General features: G+C 44.8%; 1 protein-coding gene across 5 annotated transcripts in view; it reads right to left on the bottom strand.

Moving 5' to 3' along the window:
* The window catches only part of Lrrfip2 (LRR binding FLII interacting protein 2), a 103,113-nt gene that overhangs the window by 3,961 nt on the left and 84,975 nt on the right, over positions 1–14,177 (bottom strand). For 4 of the 5 annotated variants that reach the window (XM_050139224.1, XM_050139222.1, XM_050139225.1 and 1 more), the window contains 3 exons: positions 6,470–6,602; positions 4,259–4,308; positions 1,825–1,945 (listed from right to left, as the gene is read on the bottom strand). In XM_050139224.1, the coding sequence (XP_049995181.1) occupies positions 1,825–1,945; positions 4,259–4,308; positions 6,470–6,602 (304 nt within the window). Of the gene's footprint in view, positions 1–1,824; positions 1,946–4,258; positions 4,309–6,469; positions 6,603–6,847; positions 6,950–12,156; positions 12,250–14,177 lie in introns of all 5 variants that reach the window. The other variant, XM_050139226.1, reaches the window with a different exon arrangement.

Here is a 14,177-nt window from a genome sequence, read left to right as displayed (position 1 = left end):
GCACCTCTGCTCAGCAGTGTTCCTGAGACCAAGAGTCAGAAGCAAAGTTCTTCTTTCCCTCTACATTAGTGGGTTCTTAACCCGTGGACTGCAACCTCTTTTGAGGTCACATATCAGATACTTATATTATGATTCACAGCAGTAGCAAAATTACAGTGATGAAATAGCCATAACATGAGGAAGTGTATTAAAGGGTCACAGCGGGTCTGCTCTAGATGCATGTGAACAGAGTGTTGAGAAAGGAAGCTCACAGGGTGGCAATGGACCCCTGCAGCTTCTGGGCCCCCTGCATCTCTGAACCCAGCCCTGTACCTTCCAGCTCCCAGGCAGTGTTTCTGCTCTCTCACACGCTGATTCAGCTCTTCACCAGTCCCAGTAAGATGCACTCATTTCCATGACTCTAGAGAACTGTAACTTCTTCCCTTGATCATTTTATTTGCATTCTCTTAACAACTATGCTCTGTAATACTGTTTGTGTATGTAAAGAGAGGTCCTGCTTTAGTATCCTAAAATCTATGGACCTGGCCAAATGCTTTGCAGTGTATGCTTCAATAAAGCTGAGACAAATGCTTTTTTTTTTCCTTTTTTGTTTTTTAGTTTTTTGAGACAGGGTTTCTCTGTAGCTTTGGAGCCTGTCCTGGAACTAGCTCTTGTAGACAAGGCTGGTCTCGAATTCACAGAGATCCACCTGCCTCTGCCTCCCAAGTGCTGGGATTAAAGGCGTGTGCCATCATCGCCTAGCTAGACAAATGCTTTTCAATTGCACAGTGATGTTATGGGTATAGCTACAAATCATTAGAGGCTAGGTTCTAGGAAGAAATCACAAAAAGTTAGCCTGTTCCTCCTCAACTTGGTTCCTTTCAAATTCGCTGCCTTTGCAATCTTTCAGAACCTACGTGTGCCCTCTGGGACTCCTGGCAACACTATACTGGTCAAGCTCACCATACTAACTAGCCTCCCCACATTCTGTCACCTTTCTGTCCCACCACACCAACGAGATGTTCTAGAACAAACTATTCATCAAGGAATATGGGGGACCTGAGGTCCACACAAGTTATTACCAATACGCTTCAACCCCCAAGTCCCTCCATTCAGCCTAAGCCCAACTGTCAATATGAAAAGATCACAAATAGCCAAGATTTTGAAGTGCATTACCAGTAAAACCCCTACAAATTACAAACTAAAATAAAAGCTCCTTATTGTAAGTTACACACCACTACCAACAGGGAAAGTGTAATACGAACAGATGTTAGGACAACTCTACTGTGGGATTTAGGGTGAATACAAGCACATAGCCAAGCATGGTGGCACACACCTTTAATACCAGCACTTGAGAGGCAGAGGCATGTGGATCTCTGTGAGTTCTAGGCAAGCCTGGTCTACAGAGTGAGTTCAGGCCAGCCAGGACTATGTAGAAACACCCTGTCCCAAACAAACCAACAACACGGGATGAAGAGTAGAAAGGTAAAGGAAACATAATCTGTGTAAACAGACTATTTTGTAGCCTAGGTTTCAATTTCATATAAAGGTGAATCTTTGTTAAAAACTAGGAAACTTCAGAAACTCAATATTAATGAGCTGGCCTCAAATCTTCAATTTTCCAAAATGAATTTCAAAGAAAAGCTTAAATGGAAGAGGGGTTCACACAGGAGCAGCAAGCAGCGACTGGCCCATGCCATCCCTGGGACTCACAGGTGAGTAGATCCCTGTTTAGCTCTTAAGTGGCCAGGACCACTCTTCCTGGACTCCAATAGCCCACATCCAACTTATTCCAGGAATACATGCTGCATACCAGTTCAGACTGTCCTGTACCCTGGTACCTACTCTGCATCTCGATGAACTGCAAATCTGAGCCATTCTGCAGTCCCGCCAGGTCCCCAGATGTGCCGTCATTCCTTGAAGACTTCTGCCGTTCTTCCTCTATCTGCAGCTTCAATCTTCTAACCTGAGATGGAGGTAGAAGTCACCAGTGAGGTCAGTGTCCGTCTCAATCTCTGTCTCTTTCTTTGGTGATACTGGGGTGAAGCCCAAGGACTCCAGCATGCTAAGCAAACACTAGCACAGAGTTTAGCCGTATCCCTCCTCTACTTTGAAATAGGTCCTCACTAAGCTGCCCAGGCTGGCCTTGCACTCACTCTAGCCCAGACAGACCTTGAGCTTGTGAGTCTCCTTCCTCAGCCTCCCAAGTAGTTGTGATTGCAGGACCTGTGTCACCAGGCCTGGATGGAGGATAAGTGTCTTTAACTTTTATGTGTCCATGAATATATGGAGGTCAGGGGTCTACATCAGATCCTTTCCTCAGTTGTTCTTCATGTTATTTTTGAGATATGGATCTCACCAAGTCTGAAGCCAAACTGATTAAGTTTGGCCTGCATGGCTAACCAGTAAGCTCCAGTGAACCTCCTATGTCTACCTTTCCAATGCTGGGATTACAGAGACTTCCTGCAGTGCCTACTACTGGGAATTCACATTTAGGACACGTTTGCGCAGCAAGTGCTGTAGCAACTTTGACCAGTTCCCAACACCAATTCTCTTTAAGTAATGGAGGTAACTGGTCCAGTGGCCATAACACACAACAAAGCAGGTCCGTATTATTATTAGCAAGTCATACAAATCACACAGTTTTATTTTCTATGAGAAAAAATGGCTCTAGGCATTCAATAGAAACTGATATAAACAGGAAGGAATGCGCCTCAGAAGCCAGGTATAATAATAAAGACTTCTACTCTTCATTACTTGTGTATATCTATACAACAATACATATTTTTCATGGGTAGATAGGACTTTTGTCTAGTTTTTTAGAGATAAGTTGAATACTTAAGAGAACTCTAACTATTCAAATTAATTGGAAGCACAAGTGGCTGGCTCTCCCATGCCCTTAGCTCTGCTGCCAGGGACTAGAAGGAAGCTGAGCACTAGCTTTGTCACCGTCTAGTGGGCCAGGCAAGGCTGATTTCAGACTCAATGAATGCACACTTCCCAAGCACCTCTGCCTTCTGCACACATGGGTTTGTCTTGGGAGAATTTGGTTATCATCCCATCATTCCTATCATACCCCAAAAGGGGCATCCCTCTTCTTTAGCACTTTTACCCAAAGGTCCTGCACCATGCCTAACTTTACCTTCCATACACACAAACTTCCCCAATGCCTCTGGAAGCATCAGCCTGCCATCAGCTGATGCTCCTGCAGCAACCTTATCTAGGTACACTTTTTAACCTCAGGACTTTCACAGAGCCTGCAGTTCATGTAGCCCCACTGTGCACTGCTGCTCCCTGCATCCCCACTGCACACTGCTGCTCCCTGCAGTTCCTGCAGCCCCACTGCACACTGCTGCTTTTGTCTTCCCAGGCTCCTACCTCAGTCAAGAAATGGAACAGTGCTCTCCGACTTTCCTTGCTGTTGCTGGTCCATCCTGCACTCATACTCCCTAGAAGTCCCCATTCTCACCTGTTGAGGCTCATCTCTAACTACCTCATATACTCTCTAGTGTACTGTGCCTCTGTCGTGTTAGCTCCTGACTTGCACTCCCCAAACTAACCCCTATCTCGGCCATTTTAGTACACGTCTAGAGTAGGACATGCTGCCACAATGCACCCCAGTTTCTGGAACACCTCCCCTTCAAGGATCCTGCCGTCTACCTCTTTTTGCTCTTGGCCTTCATTTAACATATAATAACATTTCAACATTAGATAGCCATACTCCCTAGATTATTTAGCTTCACATACAGTACCCATGACTGCTGAGCACCCCGTTCATTCTCTCTGTACCCTGTAGTGGTATTTTATTTGTATTTTAATAAACAGACTGGCCATTAAGAGGCTACAGGACCAGGAAGTAAGCGCATGTGTGGCAGAGGTCTGTCTTCCACAGAGGAATGCCAATAGAACAGCAGCTTCAAGTCAGCGTGATCCACACTAAGGGCAGATGTCAGGGTGAGAGTGGAAGGGCTGAGCAGCAAGCTTTGTGTGCATCCTCTACATTTCTTCCTTTAAATGTCCCTTCAGTACTAAAGTTAAGAAATATTTTTTTTTTTTTTTCAAATCTTATATTGCTCAGGCTGTCCTGGAACTCACTATGTAGACTAGGCTAGCTTCAAACTCACAGAGATCCATCTGCTTCTTGCCTCCTGAGTGCTGGGATTAAAGGCGTGCGCCACCACACCCAGCAATATTTTGAATTTCTAATGAACATTCGTTTATTAGCATTTTACTGCCTATCTTAGATGAATCAGTGGTTCCGGATGAGCAGACAGCTTACCTGTGACAGGAGCTCCTCCTTTTCGCCAGCAAGTTTCCGTAGCCTCACATCTGGAACAAGGGGGGAAGCTGTAAACTGGACTCACAAATAGCCAACATCTCCTAAATTACATTGTTTACATTGTGAACATGAAAAGAGGCAAAGGCTTTAATTGCAATCAAAGGAATCCTTTATCCTCCTAACTGTACTTCCAGTCCATGACAGATGTGACACCAGATACAGCATCTGCTCCCAGAGCAGCGACTTTCTGCCTAGAAACAATGTGGGGTCCTTTGCTGTTGTTGCAAAAAATGTCTAAGCTTTTCCAGTTATCTTCAGAGGCTCTCAGCCTTGAAGGGCGGAATATGGGGGGGTGGGGGCCGCGCTGCATGTGCTGGTAGCAGTGGGCTGTGGAGGCTGATGTCATGTGGGGGCAGGTGAGTGGGGCGCCCTAAAACTAGCAGTAAACTGAGAGCCGAGTGGATCAGAAAACCTGGTGTGGGTTTAAACTATTGTTTAAGCCTGTGGCTAACTTAGTGATGAACACAAGTAAGCCAGGAATAAGGAACCTGGACTCCAGCCTGGGGCAGAGACACAGGGCTGCTGCTGCTTAGGCGGGAACAGGCTGCCTAAGCTGAGGAGATACCACAAGTCCAGCTAAAGCAGCAGGTCACAGTTGGCCAATGAGGGTCAGCCATGTCAGTTTCAGTTCCCTTAGCCCCCCAAAAGGTAGAGGAGCCCCAGAGCTTCCCATTGCTATCTTCAGTTCTATACACTGTCAGGTTATGAACAGTTATGGATGGGAACCAACAAAATGGTAAACTTACTTAAAAGATTTTTGTTTTCTTTCTTTTTTTTTTTTTTTTTTTTTTTGTAACTCAATTGTATGGTTTTTGAGTGTGGGGTTTGTAAATAACATCATGTCGAACGCCAAAGGTAGCATGCCTACAAGATCTCCCCTCCAGCTCACCTGATCCTCTTGCTCACCTGGTCCTCTGTCAAAGTGCTCAACAATTAATTGTGTTTCTAGAATTCTACATGAGACAACCTGCCTACTAACTTTAACATATTTTAACCTGTGCTGTTCTTATAGCGCCTCATACTCCCTTAACCACACACACACACACACACACACACACACCAAAGAGAAAAAAATAAAATTAAAAATTAATGTAAACAGATGGCACAATAGCTATCTGTGCTATTTTTTTCTTCCCCTAGCACAAAATTTGTTGTGGGGCTGTTAGCATCCAGGCACACCCAGGCCCATCCCTCGAGGACCCGACAGAGGGTTAGGCCTTATTCAGGGCAGGCAGCACTCTGTCCCTTTAAAAGGTGAAACTCTGCCTACTTCTTTCTTTTTCTTCCTTCCTCCCCTCCCCTCCTCTCTATCTGTCTCTCTCTTCTCTTCTGCTGGTCTTCCCAGAGGCAAGTGTCTTCCCTTCCCTCCCGGCTTTTCCATTCCCTTATTCTCAATAAAACCTCCCATGTACGTTCTGTCTGCCATGAGCTCTCACACTGCAGAATCAGAACAGGGGTAATGGCTGGGCCCCTTTGTGGCTTTCTGGAGTTTGTTGTTAGGTTCTCTAAGGGTCACTTTTAACAGGCCTGGGAGCCCTGCCCTGGAAGTCACACTTCAGTATGTGCCTTCTTTATCATCCATTTCTCGCCGCTGGAGAGATGGCTCCGAGGTTAAGAGCACTGCCTGTTCTTCCAAAGGTCCTGATTTCAATTCCCAGCAACTACATGGTGGCTCACAACCATCTGTAATGAGATCTGATGCCCTCTTCTGATGTGCAGGCAGACATTCAGGCAGAATACTATATGCATAATAAATAAATCAAGAAAGAAAGAAAGAAAAAGAAAGAAAGAAAGAAAGAAAGAAAGAAAGAAAGAAAGAAAGAAAGAAAGAGGTGGCAAAGAGCCCTGGGATAAAGTTAGGATCTAAATCCAGGTGGCCCAGGAAGAAGCTACCCACAGGCTAGCAAGTCCCCACCAGGCCTGAGCTCCCCTGGGATGGGCATGCTGGACTCTGGACCAAGTCTGTTGCAAGTGGAAGGCGATGTGTATGTACACCTGCAGTGCTTCCACCAGTGCTAACCCACGGGGTGACTCCATTTCTGTTCCCAAGATCAAGATTCTTGTCTGAATAGCCCATATACTGCTCCCCACCCCCACCCTCGGCTAGAAGCCCAACATTAATCCAAAACTAAACAGCAGGCAGTCTCTCACCTAGTGGCCCTTCTCCTGCTGACTCCAAGACCTGAGCTGCTTCCTGAGACACCGCAGTAATGGCTCCAACCACAGGTTCATGATTGACATCACCATTGGGAGTGCTGTCTGGGATTATAACTAAGCCATGTTTCTGTGGAAAAGAAAAAACTTAGTTACAAGCAGTAACCCACACAGAAACTCTAAGTTCTGTTGAGGCATCTCTGCGACAATGTTTGTTGACAATGTTTGTTTGCCGTGTGTAGAAACTAGTTAGAATTAGCTTTATGGTATACCTCTGTGGAGGAAACAGCTCAGTCCGCCAGCATGTCAAGGCTGTTGTTTGTGGCCAGGAGAGAAAGAAGGCAGAGCAGGGGAAGAAGGCCCAGGCTGACATACCTCTGCTGTGGGCACTGTCTCCTGCAGGTCAGGCAGCTCCTCTCTGAGCACATCTCGCTCTCTCCTGAGGCAGGTAATGTACTCTTTCTGTTTCTCTAGGGCCTGGTTTTGGGCAGGGTGGCAGGGAAAGAACAGCACAGAAAAAGAGCAAGAGAAAGGTGACTAATCCAACGGCAGGTGAGGCCTACACGCAGAGTCAGAGTGTGGAAACCGCGGCCAGGCAGGGGAGAAGACTGCACAGCTGCACGTGGGTTTAAACAGAAGAAGAGCTCATGCATGAACTTGGCCAGACGTGCTCATTACAAGAAGAACATTTTTAAAGACAAAAAGTTCCTGCCTGTCTTCCTCAGTTCATTTTCATTTGGTGAACAACAAAATAACCCAACACATCTGTTTCATCTTTAACAAAGTAGTTAAGAATATGCTTGATTTTAAAAAAAATAAAGACAGTTTGGGAAGAAGAGAAAGTCTGGATAAGTTATTTAAATACTGGCTGTTTGGTTGTTCTCCAGTGTTGACAAGGTTCTCTGCTACCAACTGACCCAAGTCAGCTCATCTCCAAAGGGATTCTCCCAACTCGCTATGTTAATTGGTTTTCTGATAAAAATTAGTTAATATTGATAAAATGAGAAAGCCAAATAAACACAGAATGAACACTAGCCAAGCTGGGTAACGGGTTAGGGGTTCAAATCTAGCTTTGGGGACTTAACACACGAGAATCCACCCGTCTGACAACAGGAAACCTCCCACTGGGCCTGGAGCACTGCTCACACTGGCAAGTTACCCTGAGGGTCTGGGAAAGGCATGTCTCCTTATGTCCTGCATCAGAGCCTTCAGGAAAGCAGCACAGGCAGAGGAGGGACCTATTTTGGTCACCAAGGGTGAATCTGACATCACGCTCAAACACCAAGATGGAAAGCAGGTGCACAGTAACCTGGTGGCAGTGCTGGTTTTACCAGAACCTTCCGTTATTTTTTCTCCTGCATTTAATGTTTCCTCCAGCATTAGCCCAATAAGTTAAGTTGTAACTTTTTCATCACCAGGTCAAGAGATAGGTCAACTGTTTAGTAACTAATGGCTAGAAAAGTGTTTAGTGGTTATCCATGTTGCTGAACAGAGGGTCTCATATTGCCTAGGCTGGCCTTCAACTTGCTATGTAGTTAAGGTTGACTATGAACTCCCGTCCTGCAGTGCCCACCTACAGTGGGATTACAGGCATGTGTCAACAGGCCTGGCACTGACTGAGTAACTTTTATAAAAACCATTAAATCCTACTCTGTGACAAAACTGGGAACAAGTAAGAACAGACTGCAACAGCACACACTGGTGTGGTGGCGAGGCACCCTTCCACCCTGTGGTGCTCTTCCTGGCTCCCCGTCTAAAGTTACAGTAAGCACCGAGGGAGAAGATGGGTTCGCTTCCCTCTGGCTCTAAAGCCCTTGCATACAGGCTGCGTTCTGGTCCTTCACGGTCATCCCACATAATGCGGGGGACATATTGCTTAGGCAAGCCCTCTGCTCATTTTTTACAATGCAATGTTTAAACCTAACTTCCTTTCCATAAGTGATGAAAATTCATACATCGAATGTATCTCCAAGTACCTGGAAAGTGACTTGAGAGTCCAGATTCTGAAGCTTTTAATATCTGTGGCTAGTGTTAACCAACTTAACAAGCGATGCAACATTAGAACAAGCACAGGAACATTCCCTATGTCACCTGAACCATATGGGTTAGATGTGTGTTACGGGCACAGGTTAGATGTGTGTTACAGAGCGTGGCATGCAGTTGTGCTGTAATCACGACATTAAGCTGAGGAGGTGGCCACTTTTATTATATACTGTGTCAATAATCCCACTAAATACAAAAAGACCTCTCAGGAATAGACCAATATCAAGTTAAGAATTCTAGCAAACACCAGTACATGGCTTTTGTTCCTCCTTTCACAATTATAGTACTGGATTCTTGTTTTACTTTTAGATCTTAAAATTTCATAATTACAGATATAAAAATAAAACATATCCTGTATATTTGTATATTTTACCACAAAGCTTGAAAGCTACTGAAATACTTTATAATTGGGTCAAACACATTTGTTCTAGTTCTGAAGTCCTCTGTAGCCTGACCGCTTGACCACCGCCCTGTGCCGCAGGCAGCAATCGCCTCTGCAGCAGAATTTAAAGAGCAGAGGATTCCAACCTAGGCCACGGGTGAAATAACTGCGGTTACTGAGAATGGGATTCACTGAGGCTGAGCTGGCCAGAGCCCAGGCCCTTTTCTATCCACTGCCTGCTCTATGCTGAGTACCTAGAGAGAACTGCAAGAAGCCAGCGATAAGGGAACTGACGTCACCAAGGGAAAGTGAAGAAAACTCAGTTTCAGCCTAGGGCTTGTTTCTTAAGTTATTAGTTATTATTCTTGAAAATGAAGCTGGAGCTGAGTGACGAATTAGGTGCCGGAAGCAACCCCTTCAGAAGTAAATGGGAAGCCAGGGATGCTGGATTCAGCTTGCTCTACACACACTCTGTCTCAAAACAAAACAAAACAATCCATGTCTAGAGATGTAGCTCAGCAGTAGAGCATCTGCCTATCAGGTTCTGTTCCTCAGACTGGGAGAAGCAAAAACAAATGACACGAGAACGCCAGCCAGGAGAAGTAACAGGTGTTGGTGAGGAAGTGGAGAAATGCCATCCTTTGCTCATCGCTGAGGGGAATGTGTAAGGGCAGTGTTGCTATGGATACAGAACAGGCTAGTCCTCAAAACCACCCAAGTTACTAAATGACTTAGCAATTCCACTTCTGGTTGGACACCCGATACCTTCAGTCAGAGCAGCATTGAGAGAGCTGCTCAGCACATCCACAGCAGCCTGCTCACAACAGGCAGGGTGGACACATGCATCCAGGTGTCCATAAAGAAATGGGATACACATGTCCATTTAGCTTCGAAAAGTAAGGACATTTGCTAAGTGTGGGTGAGGAATGCTTGGAACCCCAAAACTCAGGAGGAAATGGGAGGATCATCCTGAACTCACACTCTCTCCTCTCTCTCTCTCTCTCTCACACACACACACACACACACACACACACTCATACACAGATTCATTCATCCTGACACATACTTCAATGCTGATAATAAAGCTCAGGATATTGTGCTGCTGTAACAGAGCAGCCATGAAGTGCTATGAGTCCACCTCATTGAGGAACCTACAGTAATAACCTGGAGCCGAGTGGAACAGTGGTTGGCAGGGGTGATGTGGATGGCACTGTGCAGTGGGTACATTAGCTGGAGAGGATGAAAACAGTGCACAGCAACATGGGTGACTTTAACTCCACTGAACTGTCTAACTGTAAAGATTATTATAAATTATTATTTGTAATAAGCACAAAGAAAAGCTAAGGGAAGGATAAACTACTGTTACATACAGATAAATTTTTTGAGTAATGCTTAATGGAAAAAAACTAAATCCAAAACTATACACTGTAGGTTTATATCTATACAACATTCTTTTGCTTATTTGTTTTTTTTGTTGTTGTTGTTGTTGTTGTTTTGTTTTTGTTTTTCCAGAGTTCTCTGTGTAGCCCTGGCTGTCCTGGAACTCTCTCTGCAGACCAGGCTGGCCTCAAACTCAAAGATCCACCTGCCTCTGCCTCCCAAATACTGGGCTAAAGATGTGCACTGCCACCACCCAGCTACAAAATTTTTAAAATGGCAAAATTACAGAGTGGCTCTGAGGGCTGGAGGCCAGCTGAAGAAGGGGTATCTATAAAAAGGAGAAATGGAAGTACCTTTATCCTTACTGTACCACAGACACGTCCTTGGCTGTAATACCGTCCTACACCTTTGCAAGATATGACATTTTGAGCAAAGGGCACATGGGGATATCTTGCTACCATTTCTTACACTTGCACGTGAATCTTAACTTTTCTCAAAATTAACATATTTATTTTTAAAAAGTATTTATTATTATGTATATGATGTATGAGTCGACACACACACAATCAAGATAGAGGACCACTTGTGAAGTCTCTTCTCTCCTCCCACCTTTAGGAGGGTTCTGCATCCAAGTCAATGCATCATGCTCGCAAGGCAGGCCCTCTACCCACTGAGCTATCTCGGCAGTTTGTAAAAGTTTACTCTTAAGTTAAATAGATCTTACAAAAAAATTCAATAAATCCTCAAGACAGTTAAAAGCCAAGTAATTTATATCTTAGCCATCAACATGTACATTTATAATTATCTTTTTGAGACAGGTCACACTGTATAATCCTGGCTGGCCTAGAACTCATGAGAGCCACCTACCTGCCTCTTCCTCCAAGTTCAGGGATCAAAGACATGTGCTTCTACAACCAACACTGGCATGTCTTTTTAGTAAGAAAACCAAGATCTGTTTTAATAAGCTATTTTATGGGGTGTGTAGTTTTACTCTAGCTAGTCAGCTAGTCCAGGATAACCAGTTTAAAATGCTAAGAAAGACAGACAAATGAGAAGCCCCAGGTCTCCTGACTCATGAGACCAACATCCCAGACAGTATGTACATTTCAAACTTTTCCTCAACAAGCTGCCTACTCTGTGCACCCACTCCCCTATATCACTTCAATTTCTCAAGTAAAAATGTATATAAATTAAGTAATTCACAACTGTAATGTCCCTGGGAAGTTTTCTAGTTTTTGATGGAAGTTTGGAAATTTGGGAACTTAAGCTTCAGAAAATTATCTAAAAGTTCCTTTTGTTCTTTAAATTTCTGCCCTATGGAACTAGGGATATGACTAGTTTTGCTGCCCCCCAGCCTGGCTGGCGTGTGTCTTCAGCACTAAACAAAGCAGCAGTGGAGGCGTTTGTTTGCCTTACCAGGCCCCATGCTGGGAAGTGCTGGGTTGGAATGAGAGATGGTGTCACAGTTTGGCAGCCCTGCATCTTACATTCCTATCTGTTTCTATAACTGAACTAATTTGTAATCTCCTCCTACTTCATTCACCAACAATTTACAAGATAACATTTTCCCCATCTCCACCTCCAGCTTCTTTTTTAATCCATACTTCTGCAACGTAAACATAGCCAGCTACCCACAGAACTTGAATTAGATGCCTGTGGTTGCTCTGGGATAAGAATCCTTGGGGCATTAAAGAACACTTCTTTTAAAGGTTTCTATTATGAGCACCACAAGCATGGAGTCTGGAAAGAGCAGTTCTCTCTAGGCACACTACCAGGGCTTCCTAGAGAAGTCTCTGTCTTCTGTTTATTCACATTGCCTAAATTTTCTTGGTCTATTCCTCAGGAATGAACTTCTCCAAAGCCCCACCTCCTCTCATACCCCAATTATTTTATCTTTCCAAAGCAGGGTCTCTTGGAGGTCAAACACCTCTTTTGTCACGGTGTCTACTTTCTGCTGAAGGCGCTGATTCTCCTGAAGAAGGAGGGAGGGAGATAACAAAAGCAGAAAAAAAGTAAGGGTATTAGAAGGAAAGCAGAATGGAAAGGAGGCAGATGAATTTTAAATTGGGGGGGGGGGGAGTCCATGATAACAGAGCAGGGAAAGATGGCACCCAGTGTCTCACTGGCTTGCCCAGTAGTAAGCAAGAGAGGACAGCAGGACACAGCTTAGAGTGTGCTGAGTGTGCACCGGCCCTGGGTTCCATCTCCAGCACAAGAAAAGGGGGTGGGGCAAATGTCAAAGGTACTAGAGAAAGCTAACTGTTCCAACAGCAGCTCTGAGGCAGCCGGCCAGCCTGTGTTCCTGCATATACACAGCACTCCTGTGTATTCATCCTGTGATAATTGCCTTTCTACCCAAGCATGGAACCACTTATATTTGCCAAAGGAAACTTACATTTGCGTATGAACAAATGACCCTTTACCACAGACTTGGTAAAGGAGAACTAAAAAAAGGACAGACATGTCTTCTGCTTAATCATTCTGATTTCCTGTTGGCAAAAACTGAAATATCAAGAATATCATAAACTATAATAGAAACATGAGCTTTTAGAAAATAGGATTTCACCATTTGGCAGTTCTTAAACAAGTCTTCTGGTGGGTAGTGATGTTGTCCTAGTTAGCACAGACACAGCCTAGAATCCACTGGGGGAAGTCTCAGGTCGGTCTTTGTCAGGTCAGTAGGCTCGTCTGGGAGGGACTGTCTAGACTGTTAATTGATGGGCAGATGGTCCTGGGCTCTATCAAGAGGGTAAGCTTCAGCCAGCCAGTGAGCTAGTCAGCTAGCATGCAGCACCCTCCACGGTTTCTGGTGTACTTTCTGGGTTGTGAGTGACTTCCCCAGCTGGAGAAACTGCTGTGTGCAATAGCAAACAGTCCTGCCTTCAGGTTCCTGCCCTGACTTCCCTCAGTGATGGAATGTGACCTGATATGGTGAAATAAATTTGTTCCCCACCTAAGTTGCTTCCAGCCATGGATATTATCACATCAACAGAAAGCAACCAGAGCAAGTGCTTGTCCTAACGTCTTACTGTGTTCCCCATTGTCACGGGTAAACAAGCAGAGCAAGCCCTTGTCCTGACATCTTACCGTGTTCCTAGTGTTCCCATCGTCTCTGATAAACAACTAGCAACACTCTCCTCCTACTCGCACTCCCACCTGACTGTGCACATCTTAATTCTGGAGACCCAAAGGCAGTGGGTGTGATACTCAGTTTTCAGTCGTGCATGATCAGTAGCTACTGACGTCCAAAGGACAGAAATTGTAAGCATAAAAAGACCAAGGCTTTCCAACTTTGTAAGTAGCACCCTGATGATAAATTACAGACATCCAGCCTTACAGTTATCCTCTCCCATGTAATTCTTAAAAACTGAGACAGTCAGCCACAGCGGGGTGGTGCGCACACACGCTGAGCTGCGGTGGGTCACCCTCCTGCACTGCGATGCCGCCTTAGTGTGCTGCAGAGAGCTGAGATCTCACAACTTCACCTCTTCTTCAGCTTCAGCTGCCTCAAAGGCATTAACTTGAGTAAAGATCAAAATTCTTACTCCTCAAGAATCATGTCCTATTGTAAGCCATGCCCTAGGACTCCAAGAATATACGTCATAATGCTTCCTTTTCTAACTTCCTATGATATTTGCAGGCAAGCGTGCTTAAGAATAAAAGACACTGCCAAAAATCCTGCTAGCAAAGGAGGGATTTTATAGAATCTGTAAGCATTCACTTGTTAAGCTTGCCTTTATATTTTATGTTGGAAAATTTTTGAGAGATAAATGTTTACACAAATAAACTCTTTATAGCAGCGGCTCTCGACCTCTGGAGGCGGTTAGCACCCTTCCACAGGGGTTGCTCATGACCATCCTTATAGCAGTGGCTCTCAACCTGTGGGTCACTCAGTTCTCA

Source organism: Alexandromys fortis, unplaced genomic scaffold (assembly GCF_014885135.2).
Source record: "Alexandromys fortis isolate MF-2015 unplaced genomic scaffold, M_Fortis_MF-2015_v1.1 scaffold_36, whole genome shotgun sequence".
In the NCBI taxonomy this organism is placed as follows: Eukaryota; Metazoa; Chordata; class Mammalia; order Rodentia; family Cricetidae; genus Alexandromys; species Alexandromys fortis.
This window is presented reverse-complemented; position numbering and strand designations above follow the sequence as displayed.